Genomic DNA, 16,585 nt, shown 5'->3' with positions numbered 1-16,585 from the left:
AAAAAAAATGACAGTTTTCTTTCAACACATTTGAAGATTTTTAAAGAAAATAATTTGACATTTTTATGATTCTTTAAAATCTTTGCTGAGTTTTTTCTTTGTGATTTTCTTTTTCTTTGAACTTTTTTGTTGATTTTTTTTTAAATTCACTTATCTTACTAAAGACTTTTAATATATGGTGATATCTGAAGAAAAAAAAAATCGTGCAATATATTTTTTTTCTTGATTTTTTGTGCTAGGTTTTGAAGAAAACAAACCGTTTTGGACAGCATATTTTCTTCACTAAAAAAATGAATTTATCACAGCCAGAAAATGTAAAACCAGATGTTATCAATGGATTTTCGAATTTCCGTCAGTCATGTGTTATTACACAGATTTGTGAAACAAAATTTCATTACTTTTCAAAAACTCAAAAGGGTATATTTTGTTTTTCAAAAAATTTCCAGGCCTGGAAATAGCTATTTAAAATTCCATTCCATGACTTTTGAGATTTGAAGCCTGGAGAAATCTATTAAAACTCAGTTAAATCCTTTTAAAATAAGAATATTTTAATGCACTCTGCTGTGCAAATGTTAATAAAAGAGAGATTTTCAGTAATCTAGCCCACCATTTGTTCTGATAGCTCTCTTAATAAAAATCTCAGCAGTAATATTAGTTGAAGCATGGAGCTATTACTGGTGATGTGATTGCATTTGACATTGTTATATTTTTATTCTCACAGCAGGCTGACTAAAACTGAACAACTTTTCAGGACTTTTTTTTCCTTTGTTTTGTTTTTCAGAGTGGAATAAAACAAATCACACACAGCACAGCTACGTGTTAGTCACAGACGCAGAAGGGAGAAAAAACCTGAAGATTACAGTAAACCCATTGGCTCCTCTCTCTATGCAACCATTGTCTAAATAACTCCTTCGCACCACATCCGCCCACCGCGCTTCCTAACCTGTACGCTGTGGCCAGCCAGTTGTTGAGTGTGTTAAAAGCAGAGATAAGGAGAGAGGACGGCAATCTATCACCTCGCGCTGACAGCCTCGCACGTCGTCTGTCTCCAGGGTTGCTGCGTTGCCACGCTCCCCTGCAGCTGCCTCTCCTCCTCTCCTCCGTCATTTCTCCTCCCCTGCTCATCTTTTTCTTAGGTTTTCATCTCTTCACACTGTCCTCGTGTCCCCCTCCACCCTCGTCTGCCCTCGTCTTTTGCCTGCTTTGTATGTCAGCTGCATTGATGGCTATCGGCTGCTCCCCACCCGCCCCGCAATGCTGTGTCACTTCATTAGAAGTGTGAAAAGATGACCTTGCACTCTTTTTTTTTTGCACAGTGTCTCTCTTCACTCTGTCTAAGTCATACACTACTCCAGCTGTCCCTCTTTCCCTCATCACTCTTCCTCTCAAACTCTGCCTCAGCCAGCCAGCCGGCAAGTGCCCTTCATCTCTCTCTCTCTCTCTGTCTTGTCTTTTCCGTGTCTTTCCATTTCTTCCTTTCTCCCTGCCCTCATTGTTCTCCTTCATTATCAAACGCTGTCACAGCGTCCCCCCGCTGTGCCACCCAGGTTATTTATAGCTAACAGAGGGTGGTGGTGCTGGTGCTGCTGAGAGGTGGGCCATCTCGGGCCCTGCTGGAGCACACACACTCTTTTCTTGACATTTAAGCATATGCACACACACACTTAAACTATCCATTCTCCTGCTGGAGTGCACTTGCATAATTAGCGAAAGAGGAGGTTTGCACCACCTACCTGTCTCTCAGACATGACGTAGAGGTAGTTACGGTCCAGGGAGAAGGCCATATCTCGCAGGATGGGGCTGCCGTCCTTGATGACCGATATCGTCTCGTACTGGACGCCGCCGTGTGGAGGCCCATCGACACGAATCTGAGAAACACAGAGCGCAAACAGGTCAATGATTGCTATTTTTATCAGTGTGACAGCAGGAGTGGGAAAAACAGGAGATGAATGATTGACAGGGAAGTCAGACGTGGGTCAAATAATATTTGCAAAACAATCTATCGCTATCATTTAGCTACTTGGAGATTCAGATAGGTGGAGAGACGTTTGGATGGTGAAAGAGTGACTTTCAAATACTTGAATTGCCAACAAGAATTACCGCTTTGCGATTGTGTGCCTCCGTGCACCAGCCAAGTTGCACTAATAGTTTGCATCCATGTCTGCGAAAACATGGATGCTTCACGCACACCTTCCCTCACAGCAGCACAGAGGATTTATACAACCAGCACAGTTTCAATAAGTGTCGCCAATTCAGTGTCTTACTAAATGTCTCCTCTTCTGTTTCTGAGTTATGATGACGAGTAATGGACAGAAAAGTGATTTTTCAGAACATTAAGAATTCACAGTGAAGTTGACCTTTTGACCTTTTGGATATAAAATGTCATCACTTCATCATTACATCCTATGAGACAAATTTGAGCTTATGCATTCTGCATTCAAGTTGAAGAAATTCCCTCCCTAAGGATCTTCTTGAGATATCATGTTCACAAGAAAGAGATGGACACAAGGTCAAAGTGACCTTTGACCACTGACCACCAAAATCCAATAGGTTCATCACATAAATATGAAGAAATTCTTTCCAAAAGATATTGATTGCTTTCGAAGAATGAGCCGAATACAGATTCACCATAAACTTTGACCGTTCATCACCAAAATCTAATCAATTCATTGTTGAGTCCAAGCAGACGTTTGAGCCAAATTTGAAGAAAGTCCCTCACGGTGTTTTTGAGAGATCCTATTCACAAGAATGGGACAGACGAGGTCATAGTGACCTGACTTTTGACCTATGACCACTGAAATCTAACCAGTTCATCCTTGAATCTAACATTTGTGCCAAATTTGAAGATATTCCCTGAGTGTGTTCATGACATACTGTGTCTACAAGAATAAGACTGATGCAAGGTCACAGTGACATTGACTTATGACCTTTGACTGCCAAAATTTAATTAGTTTATCCTTAAGTCCAAGTGATCATTTGTGCTAAATTAAAACAATTCCCTTGAGGCATTTGTGAGATACTGCGCTCAGAAGAATGAGACGGACGGACAGACGATGTTAAAACATAATCCCTTGCATAAAAATGTGTGGCACTATTTGTATTATTTGATGGTATGGGGTTAATGCGACCCCCCGTGATTCCATGCAGGATGGGGTTACAACAACTGTGGAGAATTATGTGCTGATATTATTAGACCTTTGTGAAACCTTAGCTGTGTTTTCCTTTCCTCTCTCTTCTGATGAATGACGAATTCCCTCAGTAAAGCTTTGAACTTGAGGCCAAGACCACCTCACTACAAAAACAGCGAAAAAGCCTTCTAATGACTTATTCGAGGTACGTGACCCCCCTGACCCATGTGGGCCACTGCCGGCCCCGCTCCGTCTTTATTCATCAGATCCTGTTGGACAAATATATAACCAGGACGGTAAATCTTGAGGGGCAGCGTCGGGTTTGCTGGGCGTGAGAGACGTCCGTGATGTCACATGTCACGAGGCCCTCCTCCACCCATGAAAGCTGATGGCTCTATCATCTGTCCATCCCCGCCTGCCTCCCCTCCACCCAAACATTCATCTATCTATTCAGACTGTGACAGCACCAAAGAGCAGCCAGACTCTCGATAAAACATCACAGAGGGGAAAGTCAAGGTCGTATGTCTGTCAAACGGAGATCAACTGGGAGGGAGGGGAGCAAATACGCGCACACACAGGCTTTTGTGTGTGTCAAACTGCTGGATGTTAAAGTAGGAGGAACGTGATGTAAGTTCACACAAAGCCCCCCGAGCTTTGCTTTCAAAGCTTCAGGGTTAGTCGAGTACAAGACAGCAGGCGGCACAGTCGCAGGGCGAAAGTGGTTGAGCCTTCCACGGCTGACCTGCGTCTGACCTTGGCACGCTAAAGCAAACATAGAAAAAGAAGACATATGTGAAAACCATATGTAGGAGGAGAAAGGCAGGATGTGGGGGCCGTGCCAGTCTTCACTGACTCTGCAGCGTGGAGGGAGACCTCCGCAAACATGCTCATCCATAAAGCATGTCGGCGCACGGCCAGACCAGCGCGTTTCTGTTCACTACTACTGTTTCACTCTGGGTTTTTGTATGTGTGTGTGTGTGTGTGTGTGTGTGTGTGTGCACCCGTAGGAGCAGTCTGTCATGCTGTGATATGTGTCCAAGCAGGCCGCCACCAGGGATCACAAGATAACCCGACCTTCCCCTCTGCACGCCTGCAGTTCATCTGAATCAGATCGCTATCACACAGTCCCTCACCGCTGTCCAGGGGCCTCTAAATTCACTCAACTCACACTCACACTCCCACACACACACACACACACACAGCTGTCTTAGAGCGTGTCCAGAACAAAACCTCTCGTCTCCAGGCAGCAATGGAGCCTCCAAGAGGAGACCATGGCCCCCCTGATACAACTGCTAACCCCCTATTGACCCTCCTGGCAATATAACTGTCTTAAAGAGGCTGTGCTGTCTCATTTTAGGGAAGTACAGGTTGTTGTCTCTTGTGAAATTAGGCAGTCTGAGGCAGGGGGAGAGCACCTGCAGCTCCAGAGCCACATGTGGCTCCTCAGCCCTTTTCCATTGACTCCTTGTGGTTTTGACAAAAAAATAATCTGGAAATGATTAATGGCTTTTTTCCCCTACATTTTAATTTTCATTTATTGTATCTGTAAGCCTAAAGAAATTCTTACACTCTACAGCTGCAAAAAAAAGTTTAACATTTTAACCCTTTGAAACCTGGAACAACATCACTTTTCTTGTGCTTCAGATGTGCTTTCACATGCATTTGAAACTTTGAAACCTCAGCAATTTGGTCTGATGTCTTTTTCAAAAACATGGATAAAAATGCAGGAGATGTCCTGCAAATTGCATGAAATAAGGAAAAGAAAAAGACCTGAAAATTAGTTTTAAAATTGGAAGAGAGAGAGAGAATGAGAGAGGAGGAGAAAGAGGAAAATTATTATAAGACAGTAATTTAAAAAAAAATCCAGAAACCTATAATAATAATAATTAATAATAATAATAATAATAACAATAATAATAATAATAATAATAATATAATAATAATAATAATATTGTTATTGTTATTTTATATTATTATTATTATTCTTATTATGGTAAAAAGGTTTTTAAAATTCAATAAATAAATAAATAAAAAAATAATAAATAATCAAAATAACAATTACAGATATAGTTTTCAGGACATTTCTTTTTCTTTTTTATTATCTTCTTATAATTCTCTCTTTATCTCTGTCTCTCTCTCTCTCTAAAGATTGCTTTTTATGTCTTTTTTTCCTAATTTCTTCTTGCAAGTTGTGTGACATTTCTTGCCAAGTTGCTTGTTGCCTTTTAAACCATATTTTCAAAAGGAATCAAACCATTTTGCGCAGGTTTAAACTGTTTAAATGTATGTAAAAGGCTTCTGAATGCAGCAAAACTGATGCTGATCCAGGTGTTGAGCGGTTTGAAATAATCAATGACCTTCCCTTTTCGTAGTCACAGATACTGTGTGTTTCTCAACTTTTCCGAACAGCTCAGGCTTCTGGCTCACACAGAGAAAATGGAATCAACATTACTGACACTCGAGCACTCCAGAAGCACTCACACCATCCCACCGTGTACACACAAACACACCCACATCCAGTTGCTTTTCACATCACAAAGCCGCTTTTCTATAGTAGCAGTAAATCTCGCAAAGTGTGTTACATTCGCACATATGCAGACACAAACACACACCCACAACATTGTAAGGAAGTGCAGAAATGTGTGTGTGTGGTGTTGAATGTGAAGGACTTTGCAGGGCAGGCTCGCCTCTGGGTGGGCGAGTGAGACAAAAAAAAAAAAAAAAAAGAGGAAAATGAAAACCCTGGGCAAGCAAATGGAGAAACCAGCGCTGCTCGGACCAAAAATAATTCTGTCAAAAACTCCACACTCACTCGCTCACGCCCACGCTACCACGCTACAGTATCTACCACCTGAGTAAGCGACTCCCAGGCCCAAAACATCCATTTCCTGAGCATCGCTTTACTGCAACCTTTAGCCCGCTCTCTCAGGTACTTAAACCTGTCCCCTGTCTGCCCCATTTGACCCTGCATTATTTATCAGGCTGACTGAGAAGGCTGCTAACAGGTTGGATTCATACCCTCAAGCCCCTCTGACAATATTACTGCGCCTCTATTTTAGGAGGAGCCGTCCGTGGAAACAGCCCCTGTTGCCCCAGAGAGCTGTCCTTGGTTTGGCCCGGTCTAACATGGTCCCCTATTTCAACGCCACAGCCATTAGCTGGTCTCTCTCTATCAGCAGCGTCTGGGAGCTGCAACTGAGTAAAGCGAAGGAGCAGCGGAAAAAGGTGAAGATGGAGGAGAGTGTTGAAAAACAGTCTGCATGCACCCCGGGGGGAACATGGCCCGTGTAGTTAATAATTGTGAAACGCAAAAACAGAGATGTCCTGAATGTCAAAAAATGAAGATCACACTTCTCACAATATTCACATGAGGTGTACAGCAGCGACACTTAACGTGCTTACTCTGGGGCCACTTTTTCAAAACGACAAGAGGCCAGGGGCCATAATGTACAGTCATCATATTTTGATGCTGTTTTATGCACTCTGGCACCTTATGCATGCTAAAAGTAAAGTGTGAATCACTTTCACCTTTTATTCTGATTTAGAAAATGGTTGGGGGGCAACCTGGCACCCTGTCAAGGACCAGATTTGGCCCACGGGCTGAGTATCACTGGGGTACTGTATCCTTCATATACAAACAAATCCAAATAGACACATAACCATCGTGAACAAGGCCCTGGACAACTGAGGACAGAAATAAATATCCCCAGGCATCACTAAGCAGGAGGACTTTTTAACCAGCTCACTACAAATCCTGGATCACACACAGGGCTGCCATGTTTAATTCCAAACCACTTTCACCACTTTTAAACAACTTAAGACTATTTTCTTAACTGCATTACTGTACTATACAAACATTTTTCAACAAAGTGGGTGAGACCACAACATTTATTCCATGCAGGCATTTGCTTGTCCTTTGTTTGTGTAGCCTCTTTATTCTGTAGCTCTGCCAGCACAAATTATCCTGGGTTTGTTTGTGTTGAGCATTACATTTGGTTACAGTTACATTCCTCGATAGCTCAAAACTCACACACATATTTTAATTTAAAGCTACAGTTGTTCTTTTTTCTTTTTTTTTTTTACAAACATTAATTTCATAAGTCATAAAAAGTCGTATTTGTTTTAACTGTCACAATATCCTGACAGATAATCTGTGAAAAAAAAAAAATCAAGTTCTGGATCCTCATAGAGCTCATATTGGCATTTGCAAGAATGCACTGTGCCTAAAAAAAGACAACCAATCAGAGCCAGCACCAGTGAGAAAACTTGTGACCCTGACGCCACGTTGAAAACAGCTGAGCCAAAACTTAGCACTGCCCACCACTGGGAGCAAAGTTTCCCACTTTACAGCTAAACACTACACACCAAAATGCAAAGGTAACAAACTATTTAGTGTAAAACAGACTAAAACAGCATGCAAGATTTTTAGTATGTCTGAAACTTTAATATGAAACCAACAGAACGTGATTTGCATATAACTTCTGGTGAAATGCAACAGTATGCAAACACTGGACACTAAGATGTCATAAATATTGCACAATGCAATGCACTAGACAGCAACATTCATAAAAGACAGCGGTGGATAGCAAACAAGACAACTCTGTAACATCAAAAAAGCTTCAATATAAGTAAGATTTACTTTGCTAGGTGTAATTTATGTTAAAAATGTTTTTAAACATTTATAGAGCTAACGTTGCCACGGGTTACCATGGATGCACTTCTCAAACCGGCAAGGATGCTCTTTGGGAACGATGTCATAATTACAGCACAGCAGAATGTGCCTAAAGATTTCTTTTCTTGAAAGATTTTAAATTATTGATACCAAAAAACAAAATTTAAAATTCCAAGACTTTGCTGATATATTTGTGACAGCAGAGGCTTCTCTGTAAACAATATATAGAGCATGAATATTTTACTACTTATGCAAAGGGCAGAGTTCACAGCTGCCACATCCTCCAAAAATCTTTAAAAATAAACTTTTGTTTTTGTGTACAAACTTAACGCCGTAGCACCTAGTCAGGCAGAAGCCGGCGGGAGGTGGGGGGTTTGGCCGGCAGGGAAGCCATGGCAGCGGCATCAGAGGCCTCCCCTTGTGGCTACAAGGGCCCGTGCCAGTGGGGTGCTTTTGATCAGACCATGTAAGCACCCTGGAAAAACGTTTGAAGATTGACCAAACTCCAATTCAAATTGCCCTTCTCCCTCTTTCTCTTTCTCTCTCTCTCCCTTGGTCTCACTGGTTTTGAACGCTGTGCCAGACACTGGATCCCCAACCGTGTGAGTCTGTGTGAAGCAATTTGCTGAGTGAAAAGTGCTGAATAAATCCACGGTGAATGTGCATCAAATGTGTGCTTGCAGTGCATGCATTGTAGATGCTGCAGCTCAGAGATAGAAGGTAAAGGCTAAAACTGCAGGCCCCCTTATAGACACCGTTATGCAACATTATGCAAAAAGCCAAAATGATCAGTTTCCAAATTTTATAATCCGACACTGTATAAACTGGGACATAAAAGGAGTGTTTAAAATTAGCGTTAAAAGCAGAACACTATTATTTGTAGGGCTGTACCCGACTCAGAATTATGCCAGTCAAATTGGATTTGTTTGTTTTCCGTATAACGTTTTAAAGTCTGAACAGGCTCCAGTGTGACTGCAGCATTCACGTCATATAGTAACTGTATTTTATTAACTTGGTGTGAGCTGTAAATTCACCACTTCTTCCCCTTATGGTGTGGTCTCTCTCTCCCTCTGTGCTGCTGCCAGCATGTCCGCAGCTGCAAAGGGTAGCAGGAAAGTCAAGAGCGCTCACTCCGCAGCAAAATCTGGCAACAGAAATGTCCCCAGAAATACACTGCACAGAAAACTTAAAGCCATCTCTGTCGACTGCATTCTCCAACTGATGATTCGAGTCTCCGACTTTTAAGAGGTAGCCCTCATTATTTGCCGATTTAGTCTCTGTTTTGCAGCCTGTCTCCAAGTGTTTGTTCAACATTAGCCGCTCAATTTTTAAAGAATGTCTCTGTTAATGGCCACAGCTGCTAACTATTACCTGAGAGCTGCTTTCTTTTCAGATTTGGAAAAAGGCTATTTTCTAACCGTAGCCTTGAGGGAGGTTTCTGAAACAGGACACACATGAGCACAGGTGGCTGCCAACACCAACACAGATCTATCCGAGGGTGTACATTATTTTACCACCATATTTCAGCTGGCAGAGCAGACTGAAGCCCACGCACAGGAACCTTTACCAAACCACAGTGTGCGGCACTAACACCTCAAACCAGGATAGGATTAAGTCAAAATTGTAGGTCTTCCACCTACACCGTGTACTAGAATAGCATAATGTGAGTTGATTTTAGGGAGATTGTGCTTTTATGGCTGAAATTCAGAAACGTATTGAACTCAACGAGAGAGAGAAAGAGAGTGGAGAGTGAAAGTTGAACTCCCTGAGTAACCTATCTGGCAGCTATCTCCTGCATCTACGCTAATCCAGTTCAACAGTCTTGGATGTTGAAGTGATAGGCATTGCCTTTATCTGGCTGATCCCACGCACTGGATTAGATTCTGCAAAAGCACACCACCACCAGCTCGACACACTTTCTGTCTCGATGCAGTGACCCTTTACAGAGACATCACCGAGGAGGCTCTGCTGAGGAAAAAGGGAGCTTTGCAGTGAAGCGGGGGTCGCGCCGATTGAAAAAGACACAGGTCAGAGGGATCTGACAATGACCATGATAAACCTTATCCAATCAAATCCAATATGTCTGATGGGACCAATCTACGCCTCTGTAAATGGCCTTGAATTGGATGTTGAGATTGTTCGGTGCCTTGGGCCAGATGACAGGTGACAGACTGCTGACAGCGTTTTAAGAGCCAGTGAAGCTTGTCAGGAGGCATCCGTGATTTGAAAAGCTTTTGTGACAGCCGGGCGCTCTCACCGCATCGTTTTTTTTTGCATTGCAAGCACAACTTTGTGGCAGAAAAAGTAATTTGTTCTTTGCTTTTAACCCCTCACAAGTGAAGATTTACTGGGGTGTCATGGTCTTTTTTGGACATGTGTGCAAAGGCAACACTTTGTATTGAAAAAAGTGTGTGTGTGTGTGTGTGTGTATTATTATTATTATCATTAATAATAATAATACATCTAGTTTAACTCAACAAATTCCATGACTTTTCCAGGCCTGGATTATTAGATTGTGAAATTCCATGACTTTTCCTGGATTCCCATGGTCCCTACATGTCCCCAGTGTCCCCAGTGTGAATGACACCTACGCATGTACATGAATCTGAGGACTGAATGTTACACGGTGGTGTGAAAGACTGGTGGCACTGGAGTATGAGGTGCACTGACAGATCCACTGTCTGTCCCCCTGGAGACGGACGTATAATGTCCAGGCAAGGATGAAGTCACACCCTTTGGGCGTGAGATGGGGCTGCATCAGGGTGAGTGGACTGGAAGTATGAGTCACACTGATGAGGGGGGGGGGAATTCATCACCAACACACTAGGAGTCTGACACCAGTGAGACACACAAATGTATCCTCATCTCCCGTGTTTAACCAGAAAACAGGGTGTACCAACCAGGCTTACTATCTCTATCTATTCGCATGTCTGTCCTGGAAACTCGGCTTGAAATTTAGCAGACTGCTATTGTATTTCTTTACTTCAGGTGGAATGGGTGCAGGCTATTTGTGTGTGTGTGTGTGTGTGTGTGTGTGTGTGTCTCTCCCTCTCACTCTCTCTCTCTCCGCGCACTGGGAGAAAACATGGAGCCTCTCTCCGCCTCGATAACGCATCTAATCCATCACCAATGTCAGGCTGAAGAATTCTGGTGTCAGTAGCGAGCGGCATGCAGAAATGTGCTGTGTATATGTGTGTGTGATGGCTCCCACCAGCCCAGCACGTCATCTCTTTTGTTCCCGTTCCTGTTGTACAATATAAGCTCCCATAAGGCGTATGTTAGGCTGCTTGCCTATACGAGCCGTGTGTCACTTCCCATCGGGCGGACAGAGGTCGGAGAGGCCGCTCTGTGGTGATGGAGGAGAGGGACGAACAGGGAGCGAGTGAGGACGGGAAAGAAAAGCAAAGGAAAAAGATTAGATGTAGAGAGTTCGGTAAAAAGGAGAAAAACGCTGCAGAGGGATGCAGGGGCAGGAGAGGGGCAAATGAAACGAACTGACGCAGGGATCAGGACTATAATGCTGCGTCATGTGATGTCGGAATAATCGGAATGACAACTTTCCCATTGGGAAAATTCACATGAACGACCTCTCATGTCGTAAAAAGGAGATCATTTTATTACACGAGTCGCCGACTTGACGTCATAAATGCATAAACACGGTGGGCAAAAGTCAATGCCCGGTCAATGGCAAGAAACTTTTTTATCAATTCACATATCAAATATAAATTTTTGATTACATACAAAGCGTAAGAAATGCATGAAAAGCATGAAATGCAACCCATTTTCTTTGAAGATTGTGAAATGTAATTTTGTGAGCATCCGTGCTTTTCAGTTTCCATCAGGCAAATTACAAATGTCACTGTGATAATACCATTATTGCCAGAGTTACGTCTGCTTACGTAAGCGCCATCGACAACCACTGATGACTGATTGGGGTTTTGAAGGGTTGTCTCATTTCATTGAGGAATCACAGCTCTTTGTATCTCTGTCCTGAGGTGCAAAAGGGTACTCGAAAACAAGTGGTGGGAGTAAAAGAAATGGGATTGGGCCAAAGACACTCTTGATGCAAATGTAATTCTCTCCCAAACCCGCTCATATGGTGGCACAATATCTTTGAAAATGACCCGAGCCCTTAGTCAATACAAGGGGCAATTACTCCATATTTTTGGCCAGGCACCATAAAGCCTATTGATCTGCCTCTGAGCTCAACGTACAAAGCAGTTAACCCTCTCCTGGACACCATCTTTCCTCATCTGACTGGACAGAAATGCATGTTGACTTCACCCGACAAATCATTCACGATGACCATTCAAATAGCACGCTTTTTTATCATCATTGATTGTCAGTGACTATTGAAAGCAAACATCCCATTAAACTGAATCCCAGCGAGTCCCAACAACCAATCTCACAACAGCCGTCTCTATAATAGCTCTATCTGAGACTCGTTCAGTTCCATTTTAGCGCTGTAATATTGCCATCTCTCTCGGTCACATAACTCACAACCCTAAACATGATTATATCAGCACTTTCCCCTGTTTGCCCCCCGAGTCCAAATAGAAACCAGAGACCGCGGCATGCATTATGGGGTCTGTGGTAGGATGAGATCAGGCCTCAACTCTAATCAGCCCAAACACACATATTAAGCACAGCAGCACAATGCGAGGCCTATATTTAGCTCTGCATTAAAGCAGTGAACAGGGGCCAGCGTGCTGCTGATGGACGCAGGCCAGCGAGGTTCAGAGACAGCAGAAGAGGAGGGATGTGGTAGGAGGGGATTTTCTGCTTAGCCCTCAAAAATGGGGTTTGCCAACAGGAGAAGCCACTCGTTCTACTCGACTGGCACTCGAACGTTGAGAGAGAAAAATGGTTTGCATACACAAACTAAACAGCTGACGCCACAATAAGTTTTCCTTTATTAGCTGAGCAGCAGAATAAAGAGAGGAACAGAGAGAGTTGAGGCGGATTAAACAAACAGAATGGAAAAGGAGGATGTTTTGAAGAGTAGGAATGAAAATTGGCGAGGAGCCTCACAAGCCAAGCGGATGGTCGGCTGTCGGTAGTGTCGGGCCATCGGTGAGCGTCTGCCGCTCTGATTTTTTGCGGTCTGTCCTGCACCATTGGCACTAACTGGCCCTTGTCAGCGTTTTTTTTGCTGGGGCCCTATTCTGGGCCCTATGCAGGGTTTCCAACATGTTCATTTATGTGTGGCGGCCCATCACGATCAAAACATCTGCCGGCAAACACTGATTTTACATTTTTGGAGCCGGACCGTTCAGATAGGTGCGTTAGAAGTGTTTAGTTAGTTGTTGCACTTCACTGTTGAAGTGCAGAGCCACTCTGGGAACAGACGGAGCAGCAGAACATCAGACAGAGTGAAAGTGAAGCATGTGATCTAAAAGCTGCTCCTCATCTTATCCATCGATCTGATCAGCTCTGACGGGAATGTCAGATCAATTATCCACTGAGAAACTCAAACTTCTCAAACTGCTGCTGCGCTTCTGACAAATTTGAAAAGGAAAAAAGGAAGAAAAAAAAGTGGACGTTGGTGCTAAATTTGAGGAAATTCGGAATAGGCACACTATGCAGGATTGTTACTTTTTGTAAACACATTCACCAGCAAACGTGACAGTAAAAGCCAACCACAGATTCACTGTTGTTTGTTGCCCCCCCCCCCCGAGCTATATTTGCATTTTTTCCTGCTCTGTGTATGTAAAGGATTATACCAACAACAACCTCCCGAAGGGGAGGTGAGAAAAAGGGATCAGCACTGTAGCTACTCCCAACAGAGACACAGCAGGATTCACACTTTAACCCGGGTGATGACAACTACTTAGTCCTCGTTGAGGTGTAATGTACAGACACCAACTTCACAACGTATGAAATCAAGCAATTATTTAAAAAAGCCCACAAGCTTACACACATGTTCTCATACTTAAATGTTATAAGTCCATGTTATTATGACAAAAATATCACGGAGCAGTCTCTCCAGGGAAAAATGTGTTTCAAAGGTGGAGCTCTTGCTTCTGTGGCATCGAAGGAAGAAAGAAAAGCTATACTTATTTTAGTGAGTAAATAAGCAAGGAACAAAGCAGTCACACAACTATTACAAGCAGTACTCAGAGCAAATGCACTGATGGTTATACAAAAGCTATTACAGCGATGTCAAACCGTCTGAACCAGAAAAAAAAATCACACCTCGTGTTTCCTCCCTCGGCATACTTCAAAGTAGATCACAAAGATACGCAAATCAAAAAGTAGCTCAGAAAAAGGTTCAGGTGAGGGCCAAATTAGCTGAAATTGTTTCAATTTCTCCCACTGGATTTGTGAGATTTAAATGTGGGACAAGATTGGCAGGTGGAAGTGAGATACGAGGAAATTATCGCCAGCGGGATCCGTGCGGCAAATGAGAATATAAAAGCACTTCAATCAAGCCCATCTTTTACAGCTGTAATGTGTGTGAGCTTGAATAACCTCCCTATATGTTTCACGCTGTGGTTGATATTACGGAGATGTATTTGCCAGCGGTGAGTGAGCATGCTATTGATGAATGTATTATATCGCTATGAGGCTTTGACACTCAATGAAGTCTTCATCAAGGCTACATTAGTGCGGCCCCTCTTTGACATGCGCCTGGACCTATTACGGATACGCATGTGGCATGTAATGAGACATGTGCGTGAAGAGGCCGGGGGAGAAGCAAAGGACAAAGAAAGAGGAGAAATGTTGAGGAGGGGAAATGGAGACGTGTAAGGATGCAAAGACGGATAGATAGAGAGAAGACAAGAGAAAGATTAGAGCAGGATAATGTTGTAATCTGCGAGAACCAAATATTTGTTTATTTTTGGCACCACCCTTGATCAGTCAATAAGTCATTGCTGTGCTTTCTTTTGAACTGAGCTTGCTGAGAGCTTATTGCAAGTTAGTTTTTCATGGATTTTCAGCACTGGGTTACAACAGCTATGCATAAATTCTAATTTGAGTGTAATTTCTAACTTTCCTTCGAATTTATATACTACCAACATTTGATAGGCTGCAACAGCGTAAATAGGTTTAAGTTACGACTCAAATCTTACACGTAGCCCTTAGTAGGTGCAGAGCTCTCCGTAAAATAGCAGTGGTCATGTAAATGGTTTTAAAAGGTGGAATAACTCAGAGGATGGCGAGGTGCTAATGATACAAGCTGTTTTTTGGGCAATGCTCTCTGTAAAGGATTATACCAACAAGTGCCCTTGTGCCTTTTTTACTCTAAATCTATCTATCTATCTATCTATCTATCTATCTATCTATCTATCTGTCGTATGAAACATATATATATGTGTGTGGCACATTGTATGTCTGTATTTTCTAATTAATTATCACTAATTGATAAGTTTGCAAGTGTAAGCTTTCATTATGTGTTTGTTGTAATGTTACAATTCAGTCTGCCTAATAATAGGTGAGCATTACATTATCCTATGTTGTAGTTGATGGTTTCTCCAGCTGTCTGCAGTCGGTTATCATAATGTCATAATGCTTTGTCCTCGTTCCTGTACATTTCTGTTGTTGTTTGGTGATTATTGTTGCTATTTTTAGCCATTAGACAGACTATTGCTTTTCAATGATTGGCCACAGGAGGTGAAAAAGTCATTTTCTGTGACAATATTTTGGTTATGTGGACTTAGCTAAGACGAACCTTACAGCTCTGTGTTGCAACCAAACCTCAGTATCAAACTAACTCAAAGTGTGGACCAATTTAAGAGAGGACTTCTAAGTGTTATATAGAAGTGAGAGATGAAATTAATATCTATCAGTTAAAACATCAGGTTAACTTAACGGAGCTAAACTGAGGTAAGAAGCAGTGCACAAAGGCCTGGGTGGTCAAATGAGGAGGTGCAGCAACCCTTTATCCAACATCACGCCAAAACAATAAAACAACCCATACCACATATATCTCCATAGAGACGGATGTCACAACCTTTCACCTCCTGTTACCTCTAACCTACCGGGTTCCCAGCAGCCGCTGGATAATTAGAGCTCCTTCTGCAGGTCTCCACAAAGAGATGAGGGTAAGATGGACACCACACTGTGAACCTTTAACCTCTGCTGGCCAGCACACGCAAAGTACGAGGGGGGGAGGGATAAGAAAGAGGGATGAACTGTGAGGGACAGGGGTTATCCAATCAGTCCTTTGCAGGGAGACAGTGATGCTACTGATGAGTTGGAGGGGGGGTTGGATTGTCTGACCCCATTCAACATGCTCACAAGAAAAGCAGGCCAAAACCCCTGTGCAGGACAAGGGTTGCCATGGTAACCTCTCCCCCCGGGCACGAGATCAGCAGGGGATCAACTGAAAGTGTGTGTCCATGTGAATGTGTGTGTGTTTATATAGCTACGTATGGAGATATATAAAAAACTGTTATGTCATCTCTATTGTTTGAAGTGGTTAAGAGTTGTTCAGATCATTTTTAGTCTCTTGTCCTTTGAGGGACTTTTGGTTGTCTCAGTGTTGGTTCCCTCCTGTGAGAACGTGCAGTAACATCAGGAAACAACAGCATTCCAGTACAAACACTCTCTCAGGATACAAACAGGATACGTCGGGTCGTGACTCTACTAAAACCTGATTTATCTCCGCGGTTTAACGTCTTCGTGGTGCAGTTACAACACCAACACTGAGGCTTTGGAATCAGCTGACACTTTTATTTTATTTTCTAAACGCATACAAAGTATTTCTTTCAATCTTTCAGTTTATATTTTGGAATTGCATGAATATTAGGGGTGGCAGGAAAAAATCTATACTGCTTTGTAT

The 16,585-nt window shown here is 42.7% G+C and overlaps 1 protein-coding gene across 1 annotated transcript in view; it reads right to left on the bottom strand.

The window, feature by feature from the left end:
* Positions 1–16,585, bottom strand: part of plxna2 (plexin A2) — a 266,646-nt gene that overhangs the window by 162,606 nt on the left and 87,455 nt on the right. Inside the window, exon 4 of the mRNA XM_042491079.1 lies at positions 1,734–1,868. Within this exon, the coding sequence (XP_042347013.1) occupies positions 1,734–1,868 (135 nt within the window). The remainder of the gene's footprint in view (positions 1–1,733; positions 1,869–16,585) is intronic.

The sequence above is a fragment of the Plectropomus leopardus genome, chromosome 8 (assembly GCF_008729295.1).
Source record: "Plectropomus leopardus isolate mb chromosome 8, YSFRI_Pleo_2.0, whole genome shotgun sequence".
In the NCBI taxonomy this organism is placed as follows: Eukaryota; Metazoa; Chordata; class Actinopteri; order Perciformes; family Serranidae; genus Plectropomus; species Plectropomus leopardus.
This window is presented reverse-complemented; position numbering and strand designations above follow the sequence as displayed.